The sequence below is a fragment of the Oculina patagonica genome, chromosome 10 (genome assembly GCF_052425735.1).
Source record: "Oculina patagonica isolate OP01 chromosome 10, crgOcupat, whole genome shotgun sequence".
NCBI classification, from domain to species: Eukaryota; Metazoa; Cnidaria; class Anthozoa; order Scleractinia; family Oculinidae; genus Oculina; species Oculina patagonica.
In genome coordinates this window covers 9,342,439-9,360,496 of record NC_135767.1, presented here as the reverse complement: position 1 = coordinate 9,360,496, position 18,058 = coordinate 9,342,439, and the positions used below count along the sequence as shown (strand labels likewise).

General features: G+C 38.9%; 4 protein-coding genes across 4 annotated transcripts in view; all 4 read left to right on the top strand.

Moving 5' to 3' along the window:
• Positions 1 to 4,813, top strand: part of LOC144667112 (smad nuclear-interacting protein 1-like) — an 87,641-nt gene extending 82,828 nt beyond the window's left edge. The window contains exon 11 of the transcript XR_013573281.1: positions 4,799 to 4,813. The gene's annotated coding sequence lies outside the window, so the exon portion shown is untranslated. The remainder of the gene's footprint in view (positions 1 to 4,798) is intronic.
• On the top strand, positions 796 to 3,424 carry LOC144667537 (uncharacterized). Its single transcript, XM_078528965.1, has 2 exons — positions 796 to 965; positions 1,997 to 3,424. Exons 1-2 carry the CDS (start codon positions 888 to 890, stop codon positions 2,864 to 2,866), a joined length of 948 nt encoding a protein of 315 aa, XP_078385091.1. The 5' UTR covers positions 796 to 887; the 3' UTR covers positions 2,867 to 3,424.
• A 1,593-nt stretch (positions 4,814 to 6,406) lies between the features above and the next one.
• LOC144667442 (protein rolling stone-like) lies at positions 6,407 to 11,843 on the top strand. The gene is made up of 2 exons (XM_078528858.1): positions 6,407 to 6,644; positions 10,625 to 11,843. Exons 1-2 carry the CDS (start codon positions 6,570 to 6,572, stop codon positions 11,378 to 11,380), a joined length of 831 nt encoding a protein of 276 aa, XP_078384984.1. The 5' UTR covers positions 6,407 to 6,569; the 3' UTR covers positions 11,381 to 11,843.
• A 2,531-nt stretch (positions 11,844 to 14,374) lies between these two features.
• Positions 14,375 to 17,836, top strand: LOC144627985 (uncharacterized). The gene is made up of 2 exons (XM_078486015.1): positions 14,375 to 14,699; positions 16,581 to 17,836. The coding sequence occupies exons 1-2, from the start codon at positions 14,604 to 14,606 to the stop codon at positions 17,460 to 17,462; spliced, it is 978 nt and encodes a 325-aa protein (XP_078342141.1). The 5' UTR covers positions 14,375 to 14,603; the 3' UTR covers positions 17,463 to 17,836.
• The last annotated feature ends 222 nt before the right edge of the window (positions 17,837 to 18,058 follow it).

Here is an 18,058-nt window from a genome sequence, read left to right as displayed (position 1 = left end):
TGATAGCCGGGATTCAGTGAACCAATCAGAAAGCTAAAAATGCAATACAGTCAACTCTCTCTAAGACGGACACCGTCGGGACCGGCCCCAACTGTCCGTCTTAGAGAGGTGTCCGCCTTATAGAGAGTCGAGGTAACGTGACACCAGAAATTTTGAGACGATAAAGCTAAACGGCTATGCACAACGAATACACGTCTGTTTTTAGTCGCCTACGTTAGCAAAACCTATAAAGTGGAACAAAAATAATGTCAGAGATTTGACTTGTTTGTTAATAACAAACGGTGATACTGTAAGTAGAAAACTAAATCTACAAGTTTAAGCAGTGAAGTAATACGTTATAGCGGATTGTTTTTGGTAAATTTGGTATTCTAAAGGCGCTGGCCTACTATGCTATATGTCGATAACAAGTTTTGAAGTGTTATTCACGAAAAAATAACTTTTAGTGCCTGTCCGTTGGCGGTTTCAAAGTGTCCGTTGTCCGTCTTAGAGAGGTGTCCGTCTTACAGAGAGTTTTCTTACAGTAAAATGACTGAAAAACGGCAGGGACCATAACCAGGTGTCCGTCTTATAGAGGTGTCCGTTAAGAGAGAGTTGACTGTATCCGAGGTTGAGAATTTATAAGTAGCTTGAATTTCGGAAAAAAATGTTTGCAGAGGTTCATTAACTAAAAAAAGGTTTGCAGAGGAAAATTTTTCATACCCCCCCCCCCTCCCTCCAAAAGGCCAAGAAAATAACGTCGAATTATGGCCCGTCCCTAATCAGAGAATCCCGTGGATAATCATTAAGCCATTGATATTGACGAGTCGTCTCGTGACCGTCTCGTGACTTGCGTGAAATCGTAATTAGCATAAAAGCATAATCTGACATTGACAATACAAGACCATACAATGTGCACGCCGGATGAATTTCATCTTCGTAATTTCAAGCTTACCTACTCAAATGGCAAAGATTTTGCTGTATCACCGGTGAGTGAGTTTTACTTTGGAATCTTTGTGATCGAAATCAAGGAAATTTGACAAAATCTGCCGCTTTGTAAATGCAGGTGGCTGATTCTCGATCGACACTTTGTACTGCCTAGCTTTATGTGGTTTATATTCAACTCGAAATATCAACCTTAAATTTGATTTATCACATATCTAGACAAGGACCAGATTTGTTATGACTCCAGATACATATTTTCTTTTTAGCTTCCGTAAGCGATCGTGCCTTCTCTAAAGAAAGCCACTGGCGTGTTTTGAATACCGTTGAAATACTATCAATAAATATTCTTCGCAAATAAAAGCAATTTCTCGTAATTCAAACTGCGATTAAAGTAACAGGCAGTGAAGCATAGATTATAGGACATAGGGCATTCGCATAGGGCAAAGTAACGATATAATTTGTGCCGTGAATCTGCGTGAATGTATCGAGTGGGTACAGTGTGAAGTGAAGACATTTGATATTTTTGTGCGATGTCACGCAAGATGGGCGCACGCAAGTGGATCGATAAGTCACGCAATCCTCTTACCCCACGCTCACACACGAGAGAAAATTTGACATGTCAGGGGCTAGCATCCCATCCAGGTGTAGCAATTCTACAAAATCTAGATTTTAGTGCTCTAAGCCGTGGGATAGTCAAGGGAACTGGGCCCGAGGGTCTGCGTTTTAGTTTAGTATAGTATTGCCTGACTAAAATGGCTCAAGCGAGGTGCTACCATAAACTACAATAACCTAAAAACATAAAAAAATGTCTTTCTTCTAATATGTCCATACTAACAAACTAACAATAGTCACTACGCCCCATTCCTCCTGGGGCAATCCTTGTACTTTGCCAACACACCAACGAAAACGCTCCTGATTTAGCCTGCGAAAACAGCCTCCTCTCACGCTCCGATCCGCTTGCTGCGTTCGGATCGGAGCGTGAGAGGCGGCTGTTTTCGCAGGCTACTCCTGATTCGACGAGAACCATTTCGCATGCTCTGTTTAAGTTTAATTCGACATCTTTTTCTTTCCACAGTGGCTTCCTATACCATGTGTTGTAGGATATCGATTGGTTATTACCTTGTACTGCAGTAGCTGGATAATCTACAGTATCATCTCTGGCAATTCTTGGAAATGGTTAATTTACCTCACAGACTGGACATTCCTGTGTGTGACTACTTACTTCGTTTGGAGCACTCTAATATCTGTCATTTACTGGGCGCATTGCCATGGCAACGGACCTAGTCGTGAGTCAGGCCAGGAAAGGGCTATAGAGGAAGGAACATCACCCAGAAGGGAAACGTCAGGAAATCCTCATAACAACACACACATAGAACCAAGTGAATCCGTTGATGGATTGCTTGATGAACAGTACTATGATGCTTGTGAGGATACTGAACAAATGGAAGCTTTAGAAGGAGTGCGAATGATGCGCGAAAATGCAGATTCCTCGTCACGTGTTAACCAGGTGCACTATTCCCAAACTTGGTATCACAAAGTCGCATGGTTTTTCTACATCGTGGCAGCTAATAATTCTATTCTTGTCACGGTAGTGTATTGGAGTTTTTTATATACAGACTTTAAGATCAGAGAAGCTGATGTAGCTTTCCATCTGTTGAACTCGGTATTTATGCTGACGGAAACTTGCGTGAGTGCGATTCCTGTGCGTGTGTTTCATGTAGTGTATGCAATGCTGTATGGAGTCATCTATCTAACCTTCACAGTGGTGTACTGGTTGAATGGAGGCACTAATATCTATCCAATCCTTAACTATAAATCTGAGCCATATGCTGCTACTGTACTTGTCATTCTGTATGGGTTGGTAGGACTTCCAACAGCTCAGTTGTTTAATTTTGGATTGTTTAGATTGCGGTGTTACTTACACGGCTTGAGAGGCAGCGAATAAAGGTTTTAATTTTTAAAGAAAATGTACATCTTTGACAGTTTGGTTTATGGATGAAAAACAGTGGCAGATTAAGACTTACTTTCATGGTGAGGGACCCTAAGTATAGGCTCGATTTCCAGCCGCTTTTCGGGAAAATGAGCCCGGGGAGGAACAAAGACCGGACTCGAGGAGGCGGCGGAAATCGAGCCTACCCTAAGTACAACTGTGAGTAAAACGGCGAGGGCACGGGTTAAAAACAGAACCCGACTGAAACTTTTTTAACTCACTGAAGAGATTTACTTTTCAATTGACAAACAGGTACATGTGTATTATTCTTGTTAAAGGTGCGATGCGCGGTTTGCATGAAACGCTGATAATCGCGCGCGAGTCTTGTGAGCAACTCAAGAGACTATCCCCAATCCCGCCAGAGAAAGTTTACTCTCGTTTCAGATCCTTTTTGAACCAAAACCCGCCCGACGCGTCTTGCTCAACTAAAAAGGACGGTCTTGCAGAGTTACAGTCACATACCCCGGTTCCCGTAAGCGTTACTGTAAGCGTTATGTAAATTGTTATATGGAAAATACTATATCCGAGTTGTTTTTTTAGCAAAACGCCATCCATACCATACGATGTTCGTACTGAAAAAGCTTTTTAAAAACAGTTTTCAACACGATGGGCTCTTGCCCCCAATGAGCAAAACGTACCTTTTCTCAGTGCTTTCTGGCCCTCTGTTGGACAGAACTTCCTGTTTTTCAGAACAGCTGAATCCCAGAGTTCATAAACTGGGGAATATCACTTGGGGAATATCACTCAGATATTCCCCAATTTTAGTTGAGGCATCGTGACGCCTTTTAACCAATCGCGCGCGAGCAAAAATATTTGATGGATTATAAGCGAGAATATCACCGGGGAATATCAGTGAAATTCGTTGTAGCAACCTTCGTTTTCGTGAAGTTCTGAAAGTTGCGACCCTTAAACTTGTCGACCTCAAATGTAAGACCCATGTCATGTATCACTGAGGAAATAATAAGGTGCAACAAACTGATGCGATATTTTTTTCAACGCTTATATTATTCCAAAAGCAATATTATAATATTGCTCTGTTTTGATGTAGTGTAAACTCTTTACAACAAGATTTAATCTTCAACGTTTTTCATATATTAAGAACTTTTTCCGTTTTCTTACGCTGGATCGGCCAGATTATGGTACTGACGTCAGTAGTTACTAGAACGGTGGCGCCCCCGAAAGCAGCGATATAAAAAGGATGCTAAATATGCAATAAATTCTAGTCAGTGCCTAACAAATGACCCTGTCTTTGTATTTAGCCTGATTTCAGTGACTTAAGTTGGAGGTCATATGCATCTGCTCTGTCTTCATCCTTTACGAGAGGAAGGAATACGGCGGAGGGAAAGCAAACATTGCCGGGCGAAGGGCTGTAACGGGGAGACTTTAAAAATTTAAAATTTAAGGTGGCTCTGAAACCGCTGCGTAGAATTTTTTTTAGCTTTGCAAAAAGTTGTATCTTAACATGCTGATCAATGTTCAATAATAAAAAATGGGGGTCACCGAGCTCGTTTTTGAGTTATAAGCACTTAAAGCCAAAATTGGCCGTTTTTATGCTAGAGACGTTAAAGCTGTCTTAGACGTTAAAGCTGTCTCGAGACGACATTATCGTCTAGTATAAAAACGGTAAATAAGACAGACACCTTTAACGTCTGATGGCTTTAACGTCTTTTCGTAAGAGCGTCTGAACGACGCTCTTATCGGACAGCTTTAACGTCTCAGACGTTAAAGCCGTCTAGTATAAAAACGGGACGTCGTTAACTAGTATGAAAACAGTAAATAAGACAGACGCCTTTAACGTCTGATGGCTTTACGTCTTCCTGTCCAGTGTCCTCCGAGTGTCGAACCCAGTCTTTTTTTATTTTTTTTCTGAATGGCTGTCTACTAAAGGCGTCCCGTTTTTATACCAGACGCCTTTAACGTCTTAGACGTTAAAGTCGTCTGACGACATTATCGTCACTAGCATAAAAACAGCCATTAAAGGTGTTTTTAACAGGTTATACTGTTGCAATAGTAACCAGTGACGTCATAAAAATAATCACAACATATTCACCAATCACTGGGCATTAATTTCATACCATTATTGTAGCTAGGCCTTTCTCGATTATGCTAGTAAAACTAGCATTTAATGCTACTAGAAATTCTCGCAAAAAGCCAAAAAAATGCTAAAATGATGCCTGATTTCCTTAAAAAATGCCACTTGAATTCCAAAAATTGCTTTGTTTTATTTACAAACTCTCACATTATATGCTCATATCAACAACAGGTGATACTTAATAATTGTTTGTTTATATAAAAAAAATAAAAAATAAAAATTATTAATTTTTTTAAAAAAAAAAAAAATAAATAAAAAAACACACACAAGTAACACAACACAAGTACACAAGTAATACAACGCACAAACAGTCGAAACATACAGAAAACAATCAAATTAAGTAATCAAAATTGTGAAACTTTAGGATTATTTATCCTTCTGAGTTCTGAGTGCTGAAAATCTGGATCACAGTCATGAAAAGTGACGGAAAATGCTAGCAATTCTTTTTTAAAGAAAAAGCGAAAAAAATGCCAAAAAAATGCTAGCATAATCGAGAAAGGCCTAATATAATTGTAGCATCAATCTATAAAGATTTGTAGTTCTGACTCGTCAAAGTATAAGAGCTGGAAAGTGCTGTAAACGGCCGTTACCAGCCACCTTATCAAGCCAATTTTGCCAATTAAGCCAAATGATGTTGTGCAACATTAGGTTTATTTGAAAACACATTTACGCGAGCACCTAAACTTTTAGGTGGAATTTGATCTACATGTATTGGTGTAAAAAACAGTGTCTCAGATTTTTCTTTCCTTGCTCCATTATTTTTTGTGAATTTTAAAAACTTGAACTTTTTAAGTTTAAAAATTTATAAAAAGTTCATGGAGCAAAAAAAGAAAAATCTGAGCCACCGTTTTTTAGACCAATATATGTTGGTTAAATTCCACATAAACGTTTAGGCGCTTATGTAAACGTGTTCTCAAATAAACCTTGTGTTGCGCAACATCATTATTGCAAACAAAATACTGACGTTGCTTATGATGGTCTATATGATCAAAACAAAATCCAAACCTAGAATCTATATTAAATAAGCATTCAGAAAATATGTACTTTATCGGGGTTAGCATTTATGGTATGCAAGCAATTTCACTTTGAACGCAAACGCCAAACGGAGTTTCGTTGAAAGACATGTCTATACCATTACTATCCCGCCAAGCACGATCCTAAAAAAAAAACCGATTTGTTTCTTGACAAACCAATTTTATGCTGCACAAGCAATACTTTTGGCACTGAAACCAATTTTTTTGGGGGGGGCGGGGGGGACTTCCCCGCTGCTCCGCCGCCTACGCTACGCAAAGATTCGGCTTCACTTCGCGACGACAAAGAATCGCGAGAGAGCTGGAAGCCAGCTCAATCGATCCAGCGTTGCGTGACTATCCAAATGCCAAGGGCTTGCAGTCACAAAAGAAACGCCGTCATGGTGACGTCAAATTCCTTTGTGCATCATACAAAAGGCTGTCAATATAGTTTTCATGTTTTCCCATAAAACTCAATTAGCTGCCGCCCAATCGCCATTTATCCCGGCATTTATATATGTGATGTGTTTACTTGCCGACAAAGACCTCCACTGCCATGTGTCGCGAAGAGTTTCGTTTTTCCCAGCTGACATTCCAGCATTCTGACGCTAAAGATTTCGTTCGATCTCTGGTGAGTTTTAAAGATATTTCAATTAATACGAAGCTAATCTATCAAGATAGATAATGCGTAGTGGTTCGAGAACTTATTACTCAAACGACTATGTAAACATGTGTGTTATTATTTGGAGGGTTTGACCTTTTGCTCCTTCGCTATTTCGTAGTAAAAGCTTTAATACAAATAGTGTCAGTGTAGTTTTATACTCGCTTATTAGTGAAAAGAAGAGCAAACAAGTATTGACCAGTATTTGCTGCCACCTGACTCAATTCTCCCGCTTTTGCTTCTGTTTGTTGTGAATGGGTAGCAAAGTGTAAATTCTGCATTATAATTTATGCGCTTTTTATATGTTTCAACAACAAGCTCTAATAATCAAAGTAGTTTATTTCAAGTTTAGACTGAGCTTATTTGTATACTTATTGAACAATATTGGACTACATGCTGTCCAATTTGGAAAATAAAATATGAAAAACTTACTCTGCAGCCAAATTGGACGAGGCCTTAAACGGATTACCTAAAAACTTTCTTGGGGCCTGTTTATATGGAGGAGAGTTGTTCCTGGTAGGAGGGTTACCCTCCATATCAAGCCACCCCAGGCGAGAGAGCTTTTCATACGTTTCTTTATAAATAGCTGCGAACTGTTTATATGAGAAATTGCAAAGTTGGCTCGGGGGGCAGGGTGACCCTGGGTGGAGGGTCACTCGCTTTGAAGATAGGGTGACCCTTGGGAGCGAGCCAACTTTTTTCCATATAAACAGTTGTCCGCCTACCAGGGACAAGTTGACACATACGGAGCATGCGCAAATGTTGCAATCGGCCAAAATAACATCGAAGTCTGCGGTAAATTTGTCCAAAGTGGTCTTCGTCGATGTTTCAGCGTTCCTGATTTTAGAAAAGGCCGCCATAATAGATATTTCAAAATAACTCTCGCCAGTCTTTTGAACTGAGAGGGCCAAGTTTCGGCGGGGGAGAGGGTAACCCTCCTACCAGGGACAACTCTACTCCATATAAACATGCAGGCCCTAAAACCATTGAAATTGCTTTAGGTACAAGTGGACCTCATTGTCACCTCATGTCACAATATTTTGAGTCATTTCTAATTACATCCAAATTGAAGAAACCACAAAATAATGGTTCTGTAATGTAGAAAAACAACAGAGGAGTAGTAACAATGCAAAAATAACCAAGGATGGTTATGTGTTGTCCATGGCCAGTGATGAGTGAGGTTTGATTACATAACAAACCAAAAAATTATGTCACTCAACACTTGTCATCAGAACTTGCCTCAGTCACCTTCACCTATCCTACCACACAGAAGCATTTGGGCTTGCAACAAAATAAAAGCCATTGATACTATTGTCAGTACAGACTCAAAAGTGCATATACTCACAACTAGCTGCTAAATTTTTTTTAAATAATGGTTCTTGTTTTAGAAACTAAAGCAGCTAAGACAGCACAGCTCATCTTATGCGTAACAATTTTGAGCCTTGATCAATATCAAAGTGTGCAAGGCCTAAAAATAGAATGCAAATGATTATACCCCCCCCCCCCCCAAGGCTCAGAAAACATTGGCTTGTTCTGAAAGAAATAGTGGGAGGCGCGGTGGCCTAATGGTTAGCGCGCTCGCCTCCGAGTCGAACGGCCCGGGTTCGAGGCCTGGCCGGGGCGCTGTGTTGTGTTCTTGGGCAAGACACTTTACTCTCACAGTGCCTCTCTCCACCCAGGTGTATAAATGGGTACTGGCGAATTTACTGCTTGGGGGTAACCCTGCGTTGGACTAGCATCCCATCCAGGGGGGAGTAGCAATACTCTCAGTCGCTTAATGCTACGGAAACCGGGATAAGCTCCGGCCTGTATGGGCCACTAGGCTCGAAGCAGACTTTACCTACCCCCCCAAGGCTCAGAAAACATTGGCTTGTTCTGAAAGAAATAGTGGGAATCTACTGTTTTAGGAAAATCGTCTGCAATCCAGGTTTGTTTGTCTGGTAAAATGAATACCAAGAGTTAATCTAGATTTCGAGAAAATTTTGCTTGTTTTAAAACAAAAGAAAATGACATTTGTTGCTATGGTTACCTTTGTGACGAAGTGACCAGTAAAAAAATTTAAACTTTGGTCATATGTGATCATTATGGTGTATTTTTGCAAAAATCAAAGATTGGCTTCCTTGATAATTTTCATTTTAAAACAACTACCACTACATTGAGCCTCCTTAATATTTCTACGGTGAAAATTGGAGATATAGAGGATATTACATGGTTGCGTGGAGATATGAAATTTATCTTCGAGTGTTCAAATCTATATCTCACGAGTGAGCGCAGCGAACGAGTGAGATATCAGTTTTGAACACGAGAAGATAAATTTGATATCTCCAAGCAACCATGTAATATTCTGTTTATTATATAGACCAACTAATTACGATGTTTTTGGCGATTTTCCGAAGATTTCCGAGGATTTTCCGAAGATTTCCGAAGATTTTCAAAATGTTGTCTGAAGGTTGTACGAATGTTTCCAAACATTTTCTGAAAATTTCCGAAGATTTCCGAAGCTAACCGAAGATTGCCGAGGAAGATCCGAAGATGTTTCGACTTAATATTGATAAACTTTGGCTCGTTGAGCTATGAAACGTGGCAAACTGCGAGATGATTGGTCAAAAATGATATCCACACATGTGTGGATACCATTGATATCCACACATGTGTGGATACCATTTTTCTCGATTTGCTACCACTCGCTAAAGCACTGCATTCTATATAATAAAAAGTATTCTTCTTTTCCATTTTTAACCTCTGTAGTAAATGTCAGTTGTAAGAAACGCAAGGAAGATGGACAATTTTCATTATTTGTCATAGCATCATGAATAGGCATGTAATGCGTGCAAAGAGCTAAGAAGTCATACTCACTGCACACATTGGGTGCCTGGGATGATTTGTTATTTTTAAAACACCACTAACACAAAACATCACTAATCAGATCAGGAGCACATGTCAACAAACCTGATGCAGGCACTTTCCCGGCTGTCCTTACATCATCCATACGTCGTCCTTACATCGTCTTTACATCCTTGCTTACAACATGAAATACTGTAGAATCCCGGTTATAAGCCCTAGTTATATAATGGGCTTATACAACTTCGTAAGGGGTTTTGAATGGGCTTATAAACAGGAGGGCTAACATCCAGGGGGGCTTAAAAGTGGAATAAAAAGAACGTTTTGAAATGAGCCATGGGAGTGTTGATCAAAATGTGTTTTTAAGTTTAAAAGTCATAATAAAGTAACATTTAGCCTTGTTCAGTACTGTCATCCAGCAGAGGGGGGCTTATCAGAGGATTTTTTTTTGGTTTCCAGGTAGATTGGCCTATAATCAGGGGGCTTATATCCGGGATTCTACTGTATTTTTAGAGGGTAATTTTACCTTAATTCCAAAACAAAGAAAAACACTACATCTCACTACTCAGCTGCTGGTGTGTGAGGGGATGTCCCATAAAATTTACTATACAGGGTCAACTGGAAGCGGTGGTAACATGATTAAGGACAACTAACATTCAAGTCAATCACTTTTTATTGGTTTAGGGAGAGTTCATTATTTGTTCTTTGGGGGGGGGGGCAGCATTTTTTACAGCCCCACATTCAATATCTTCTTGACCCCCCCCCCCCAGACAACAGCAAGACTAAAATGACCCCCCAAGAGAAACCTTTAAACTTCTATCCTCCTCCCACCCAATCCTTTACTATATGCAAACAATTTATTAGAATAATGCAGTGTCAATGGTGGTATAAGCATAATATTTTAGAAGAAACATACCGGTACTTGTATAGTGTCACTATGAACCAATAGTTAGTCAGGTGATGGGACCTGGTAAGGGAGCTTACTACAAAATTTATCTTCCAGAGAAGAGGTTTAAAGGAAGGGGGGCAGCCTATACGCTGAGTGCATCAAAGTCCTGAAAACCATTTACCACAGCCAGATTGTGATTATTTTGTTTCGTTTTTTCTAGTGGTTCCCAGCCGTGGTAGTAACAGTATACCGGTTTATTTTCGCCGGGTATTGCCTAGGATGGATCATTTCCAGTGGTTTCCACCCTGCCAACGGTGAGGAGAAATGGTTCATCTACCTGACCAACTGGGGCTTTACTTTTGTCACGCTGTATTTCATCTGGGCTACAGTGCTCTGCTTTCTCCATCACTTTGGAGCGACAAACAACGTGGCTAGCATGCAAATGAAGACTACTGAAAACGGCTACAGTGACGTAGAGGGAGGAGACGGCCTGGGCGCCAGCAATGATGACTTGGACCAATCAGCAGTGCCCATGTTGTGGTACCACAAGGGATTGTGGTTCATCTTCAACGTTGCTGCCAATGCCGCCATTTTGATCACCCTTTTGTACTGGACACTGCTTTTTGGCGGGAAAACAAGCGGTCTTGACGTCACCACACATTTGATAAACACTGTTGTTATTGTGTTAGACGTTATGCTCAGCACAACTCCTGTGAGAATCCTTCATGGTGTTTACGCTATGGTCTTTGGTGTTCTTTACATTTTGTTGACTGTAATCTTCTGGGCAGTGGATGGCACTAATGCATACGGTCAACCTTACATTTACTCTTACATAGATTACAACAAGACCCCAGGATTCTCTAGCGGCCTTCTGATTGGGTTCGTGTTGGTTGGACAGCCTCTTGTTCAAGCTCTCCTTTTTGGTCTGTACAAACTGCGTTGTTTTCTGGGCCTCAAATGTGGCAAGAAAATATAACTGACTGATACAAACATTTCATTTCATTGGTTTAATTTTTGTATGACCCAACCCCTTTCCCATCTTTAATGACGTCATTATTGATTTGTGATATACGAAATATATTTATAATGTCTCAACACGCAGGGCTAATAATTATTTGACTTACCGGTTTTGTATCGGTAGTTATTGAACAGAATTACAAGAGCTAATAACATACACGTGCAATAAAAAGGGAACTATTTTCATATTACTTAGATGAACTCCAGCCAGTTGCAACATAACACGAATTTCTGTAGATTTTGATTTTTCATCCGAAGATGATTTGAAATCACGATTGTCATTTAATATTTTTTTCTTATATTTTTTTCATTAGAAATAAAACATTGATCTTTCAGAATAAATATTGCTTTTTGTCAAATAGGTCAATCCCGATATATTAATATTCAAATTTAAAAAAAACGAAGGAATAAAATCGCATCAAGGTTAAGGAATAAATATATCATTTCTTTCGTTTTATTTCCCCAATCATCGGAGCTAAGTTTTTTGAAATTCGCCCGTTTTTAGGTAATTTTTCTCAAGACGTGCTAAAGGACCGGACATAATGCAACGTTGTGCACAGTGTTTCAGAAGTACAACTTCTTCCTTCTGAAATAGTGAGCGCAACAGTTTCAAAGTGCGCCTACTATCCACAACATTGCGTACAAATGGCGTGCATGGTTACACAACTGTCGTCTGTTTCCAACACTATGGCTTTCCAGTCTAACTTTCTACCTATCCAAACTCTTACCCAAACATAGCCTATGCTTGGGTTGAAGTTTGCAAAACAGTCGTTTTTCTCTAAAAATTGTTTAAACAATCGCTTATCGAAGGCGCGCAGCAACGATCGTCTCTTTTTTAGCGTCTTCCCCAGTCTCATTTAGTTTTGACATTTGCTCCAGACCGCTCGTTCGAAGACGTACGTCCGAGCGTATTCGCAAAAAATACGACTTTTTCAGTCAAATCCAAACACGACGATTTGTGTCAGTTTTTTTTTTATTTTCCTCTCCTGTGAAAAAAACTGCAAAAAAAAAAAAAAAAACTGCAGCTTATTCTTTTTGGCTACTTGATTCGGCTCCTTGATCCAATGAAATTACAGTAAAATCTTTATTAAGCGAAACCAGCAGCCAGGCAGACAATCCCCAATTATGACCAATTATGGCTCTTGGCTGTCACACCTTATTACACCTGTTATTTAACCGGGCACCAAATACGCATCCAAATCTCCCACCAAACGTGCCGAAATGCGCCTTAAGACGTCATGATTGTTCCAAAAATGACGTGACTGATGCCTTCTACATCTACAGGATATAAAGGCAAAGAAAATATAATTTTTATCTTCAAATGTCATCAGATCCAATTTTTCCTGTATCGGAGTTAAAGTGCCTATGAAGTAAAAAAATAATTGCTGTTTATTTTAAAGGCTTTTCAAAGTAAAGAAGAATGGCGTTTTCTTTTTTGCAATATCTTTTTTCGTTTTAGAGATATTTACGTTTTTGAGTCTAATGCTTGCGTGCGCTTTGCGCATGCGCATTAGACTCTTTGTTATATGAAAAAAGCTGTTAGCAATCCCAAGGGAATGGTTCGGGATCGATAATCGTTCGCTGTAATGTAGAAAACAATGATCAGCTGCAAGAACGGACTCCGTACGGACACGCACGATTAGTTTCAATTAAAAACAGCCAATCAGCGACACGTGTTCCCACGCATAATTAAAAGTTCTTTCTCAAGTCACGATTATTCAACACTTGAACAGGACGTAATAATTTTCCAGTTAAGACATTTGTAAGCTTTTTGTGAAAATAAATCTTCGTTTTCAGTTCAGTTAAGCACTTGTGTTTTCGTCTTGCTTAAAAAGCAAGACGTCTTTGAGAAAAAATATTTCGACGGCGACTCGCGTTTATTTACACAATGCGACCAAATACCGGTTTTTGTATTTAAGTCATTCGAATTTTGACCAATTTTTTTCTTTACAGTGCAAACAAAAACCTTCAAAAAATAAAAGATGTACATGGATAAATGTAAATCAAGTTACGCGACTAAATCAAAATGCGTTTGTTTGGCCTCTTTGCAGTATTACACTGTCCCGGCCTTTGCCATACACTGAAATCGAATTTCATGCTTTTACGACTCTCAGAGATCTTAAGTTCTTCTTACAGCTAGAAAAATCATAAAATGGTTACATTGATATGGAAGTGATGATTCGCGAAATGTGTACATCATGATAAACAGTCTTCGCTCCTGTGTATGGTAGCTCGATAATAATTGCCTAGTTTCCAGCGTTCAAAAGGTCATCATTATATTGACGTGAGCATTTACACCCGTTTTTAGAAAAATCTGTGACTAAGTGCTTACAGTACAATGGAGTAACAGTCACTATTTCAAGTGCTTTTATTGCAAAATCTGTTTCAAGAGTCATCATCAAAATGGTGAAAAATCTGAAAGAAAACGATGTGAAGTTCTTCAACCCTTGTTGTAATGAACATGCTTTTTGTAAATCGTCACGCAATCTTGTCCAAATGTTTAATCGTTTCTGCTTTTACGGACAATACGGAAGAAGTAACATCAACTCCTGTTCATACTTTAAATTTTGTGAAGCATATAACATTAATGACTGTTTCGTTTTCATCCATAATCATCCACGATGCCCCTAGCTTGCTATAAGCATTTTAAATTAAACTCCCGAACACAAACCTCTAACCAATTTTAACCGGCTTACGAAAACCGCGCAATCTGTATCACTATGCCATACGGCATTAGACTCATGTCACCCTTGGTGACCTATTTTTATATTATGCAAATGATGCAAATTGACTGTTGTATGCTAAATAACTTGTCCGATGTAAACCGGCTTCTGATAAAACATTTCTAATCATTAGCAGCCTCTGTTTATATAAACTGTGTTTACGGGCAGAGAAATTTCGATGAAAACCGCCCGTCACATATGACGAGCAAATACGTCACTGAAAGGAAACCACACATCGAGTTTAATATTTGACGTCAAATAAACATCGTTTGGTGTGCCGCTGGTTTAAGCACGTGGTCGGCAATAAATCACCCGAGGGACACTATCTTTATTGTTAAGCAAATCAGCATAACGCAGTAAAACTGTTTGTGTTTAGTGTAACGCCATTGAATTTGAACATGTGCTTCTTCGTGTAAATCTTCCCTTTTTCTCTTGTACTTGGAAAATTTTGATGTCGACATGTGGAAGACTGAGCTTCAGGATGTGAAGGAGGAATTTCGGCTGATACAGTTCCGTTTATTGTATTCTAACTCAGGCGACTTTGCCGAATCTCCGGTGAGTGTTCATTGATTTCGAGTATTAGTAAATTTCGCCTTTGTTCGGTTGTTTGCATGGGTAGCAATTCACTTTTCCTTGTTGCTTAGGATATTTTGAATGTTTTAGATACAAAACTATTTGAAGAATCCTTGATTATACTAAGAATAGTGTTTTGCATGGACTTAAAATGCTAACTACAGCTGTAACTACTTTATATGCAAGCGGCTTCTTTGCTGTCTTCCTAAGACAATGAAAAAGCAAAGAATTTTGCTTTTATTAACCTTTTTCCCATTCAACATATCCACACTTCACATAAGAGACCTTGAATATTATCAGCATTACGACCCGGTTCGTATGTACTTGAAGACAACATTTCACCTGATCTTTAAATGATACGAGGATATGCATTGCACTGGCATAAGATATTTTCGTTAAAGACCTCGTTTAGATATTTTTTCAGACAGTCGCAATTGTAATATTTGAGGTGTTGATTTTATTTCGACGTAAAACTCTTGTACAACAGTGGAATATCGAGCGTTAATCACTTAATCGCAAAATTATCGCTTGGAGCTGGCAACATCCTGAACATCGAACGTACTTGAGGTGATTACATGTGTCAATTATATCCGTTGATTTCATGTGTCAGTAATTGTATGGATCGGATCCATGAAGGATAAAATCGCTAGCAGAGGAACAAAATTAAAGGAATCGTACCTGATCTGTGTATAAGAAAAAGCCGATTGTATGTTGTCATTGTAATATCTCCACGACATTTGTAAAATGCGTCCTTTTGGAAGGCTACCTTTCATGCTTGAAAACTATTTTGGAGTTATTAGATATGTCGTGTACGGTCATGAACCGGTGTGTGTTGCTTCTGAACTATGGTCACGATCCTCTCTAACGGGAAGACAGGATAATGATTCGAAGTTTTCGACTTTGACATGTTCTCGGTCAGTTCATATAAGCGAAAGTTAGAAGCGGGTGACAAATTTTCATGAAAGGCTTAAACATGTATGTGAATTCATGGACCTGTTCCTAGCAAACTAAAACTTATTTTGTTTTCCGGTTTTTTTCCTTATAGCTTTTAAAAGTTTGTCTTCAGTCACCACACTATGCATTTCAATTTCATTTTCATAGCACCTTGTGAAATCATTATATCTTAGATTCGACCTGTTTTTACACCCCTCAACGAACAAACAAGTTTAAAACAGATAGTAAAACATAAAAGATCGACTTGATCTTCGAATAATTTACAAATAAAACAACGTCGTCTGGACTTCTGCCAAAATACTGCATCAATCCTCAGTAATTTATGCAATTTGATATTAGCACTTCTAAAAAAATAATCACGCGATTGCAATTAGATAACTCATTACCATACCTCCACGGAATAATAATTACGTTTTAACTGTGTACTTAAACTATTCATTGTTATTTTTACGCGGAAGTTAGTTATATAATTTCTTCAAGAAGCAATTAGTTTTTCTTGAGCGAAAAATCTAGAACAAAATACCCATGAGTACTTTCTGAGTTTTCTATTGTTCATATTTTTATTGTTCTCGACGTTTAATTTGATATTGAAACAGAAAAACATTTCACGCATTACTAAGCAAAAATAAGAACAACATGTGGATCAAGTCTCCGTTGTTTTATTCACAAGAATTAACATTTCTTTTTGGTTGGCTGAAAGTTTAAACAATGCCGTAAGTTAATAATTTCACAACCTCCCCTTCGGCGAAGTGTATGCGACCTGTCCCATATCTCTGCCGTTCTATCTTCCGCCTAGGCTACTTGTAGGCTACTTGCCATCCATATTTCATCTTTCCTGAGCACTGATTTGTTATATTAGCACTGAAAATAGCTTTCAATTAATTGAACCTTTTGTCCTTTTTGTTTCAGTGGTTTAGTGTTCCCGTGATCCTCGTGTTTCGTCTCATAGTCGCTGTTTACTGCAGTGCTTGGATCATTTACAGCGGTTTTCACCCAGCAAACGGAAATGAAAAGTGGTTTATATACCTGACAAACTGGAGCTTTTTATTTGTGACTCTGTACTTCGTCTTTGCGACTATAATAACAGCGTTGTACTACAAAGAGGAATGTAAACAGGGAGAGTATGAAATCGGAAGTCCTGAACCAATTCCATTGAGGCGGTCTCGATCTGGAATATCGCGTTCATCGGACATGGATTCTCGCGAGAAGTCGCGCGAGGACTCACGCGAAAAGGAAGTTTCACGCGAGAAAGTAGTTTCACGCGACATCACGCGTGAGAAAGGCCGAAGTCACGAGGAGGTGAAAGTATCTGTCAATCCACTGGAAGTAATGCAAGAGCTTCCAATGTCTTGTTACCATCAGGCCTTGTGGGTTATTTACAACATTGCAGCTAATACTGCGTTGCTAATCACAGCCACAAATTGGGACTATTCAGGATTTGAAGTCGACGGTTTAATAGTTACAACGCAAATCTTGAACACTGTTTTTATTCTGCTAGAGACTTTGCTCGGAACTGTTCCAGTACGCTTATTTCACGTTATTTATCCGATGCTTTTCACTGTCGTTTACATCATGTTTAGTGTTATTTACTGGGCGGATAAAGGCACAAACACCTTAGGACAGCCCTTTATTTATTCTGTGTTTGATTATAGTGGAAATCCATCAAGAAGTATTGGATCTATTCTTGGATTTTTTTTTCTCGGTCATCCTTTGGCTCAGCTCGTTTTATTTCTTGTGATAAGAGTGCGATGTTGGCTGAGACGGAAGTTTAGCAAAAAACTGATCTGGTGACTGATGTTCAGTGTTACTGAACTGACGCCTCGTGCTGCTAATTCAGTATAAATAATACAACTCTTTTGAGGATAAACACAGCTTAGGATTAGAAATATAAAACAAACAACGGTGATAAACATTATAAAAAAACGCATGTACTTACATACGTTTTGTATGCTACGCAACATTCATTTTCAAAACAAACCGTCACAAATTTTTGAAAACTATTTATATTGTAACAACAGAAGTATCTTGCCTAGCATACGAAACGTCAAGTTTAGTAAAATCATGCGTTTTTTCATACTGTTTAGCATAAAGAATTTCAGCAGCTAAATCAAGATACCAGTAGCTATTAATAAAACAGAATGAAAGCCATTTCGTTTTTCATTAAAATGAAAGAAAACTTAAAGAGAAGTGGTACAGCGTTTTGTCTACTTTAACTTAAATGCACTGACTGGAATATCTTGTATGTATCTTGTTTCTGGTAAGAGATGTTTTCTCTTACCACCTGATTAACCCGAACAAAAGTCGTTTTAGGGCTGTCATTTGCTTAACGCAATCGAACTGACTGCAATTTTCGTAATGACCCTTCCGTGCCCCTTTTCATTTTCTTT

Excerpts from the sequence above, each read along its gene's own strand:
- LOC144667537 (XM_078528965.1), top strand. The coding sequence starts at position 888 with ATGTGCACGCCGGATGAATTTCATCTTCGTAATTTCAAGCTTACCTAC. Across the intron at positions 966-1,996 it reads AAGATTTTGCTGTATCACCG|TGGCTTCCTATACCATGTGT; the intron begins GTGAGTGAGTTT and ends TTCTTTCCACAG.
- LOC144667442 (XM_078528858.1), top strand. The coding sequence starts at position 6,570 with ATGTGTCGCGAAGAGTTTCGTTTTTCCCAGCTGACATTCCAGCATTCT. Across the intron at positions 6,645-10,624 it reads AAGATTTCGTTCGATCTCTG|TGGTTCCCAGCCGTGGTAGT; the intron begins GTGAGTTTTAAA and ends CGTTTTTTCTAG.
- LOC144627985 (XM_078486015.1), top strand. The coding sequence starts at position 14,604 with ATGTGGAAGACTGAGCTTCAGGATGTGAAGGAGGAATTTCGGCTGATA. Across the intron at positions 14,700-16,580 it reads GCGACTTTGCCGAATCTCCG|TGGTTTAGTGTTCCCGTGAT; the intron begins GTGAGTGTTCAT and ends TTTTTGTTTCAG.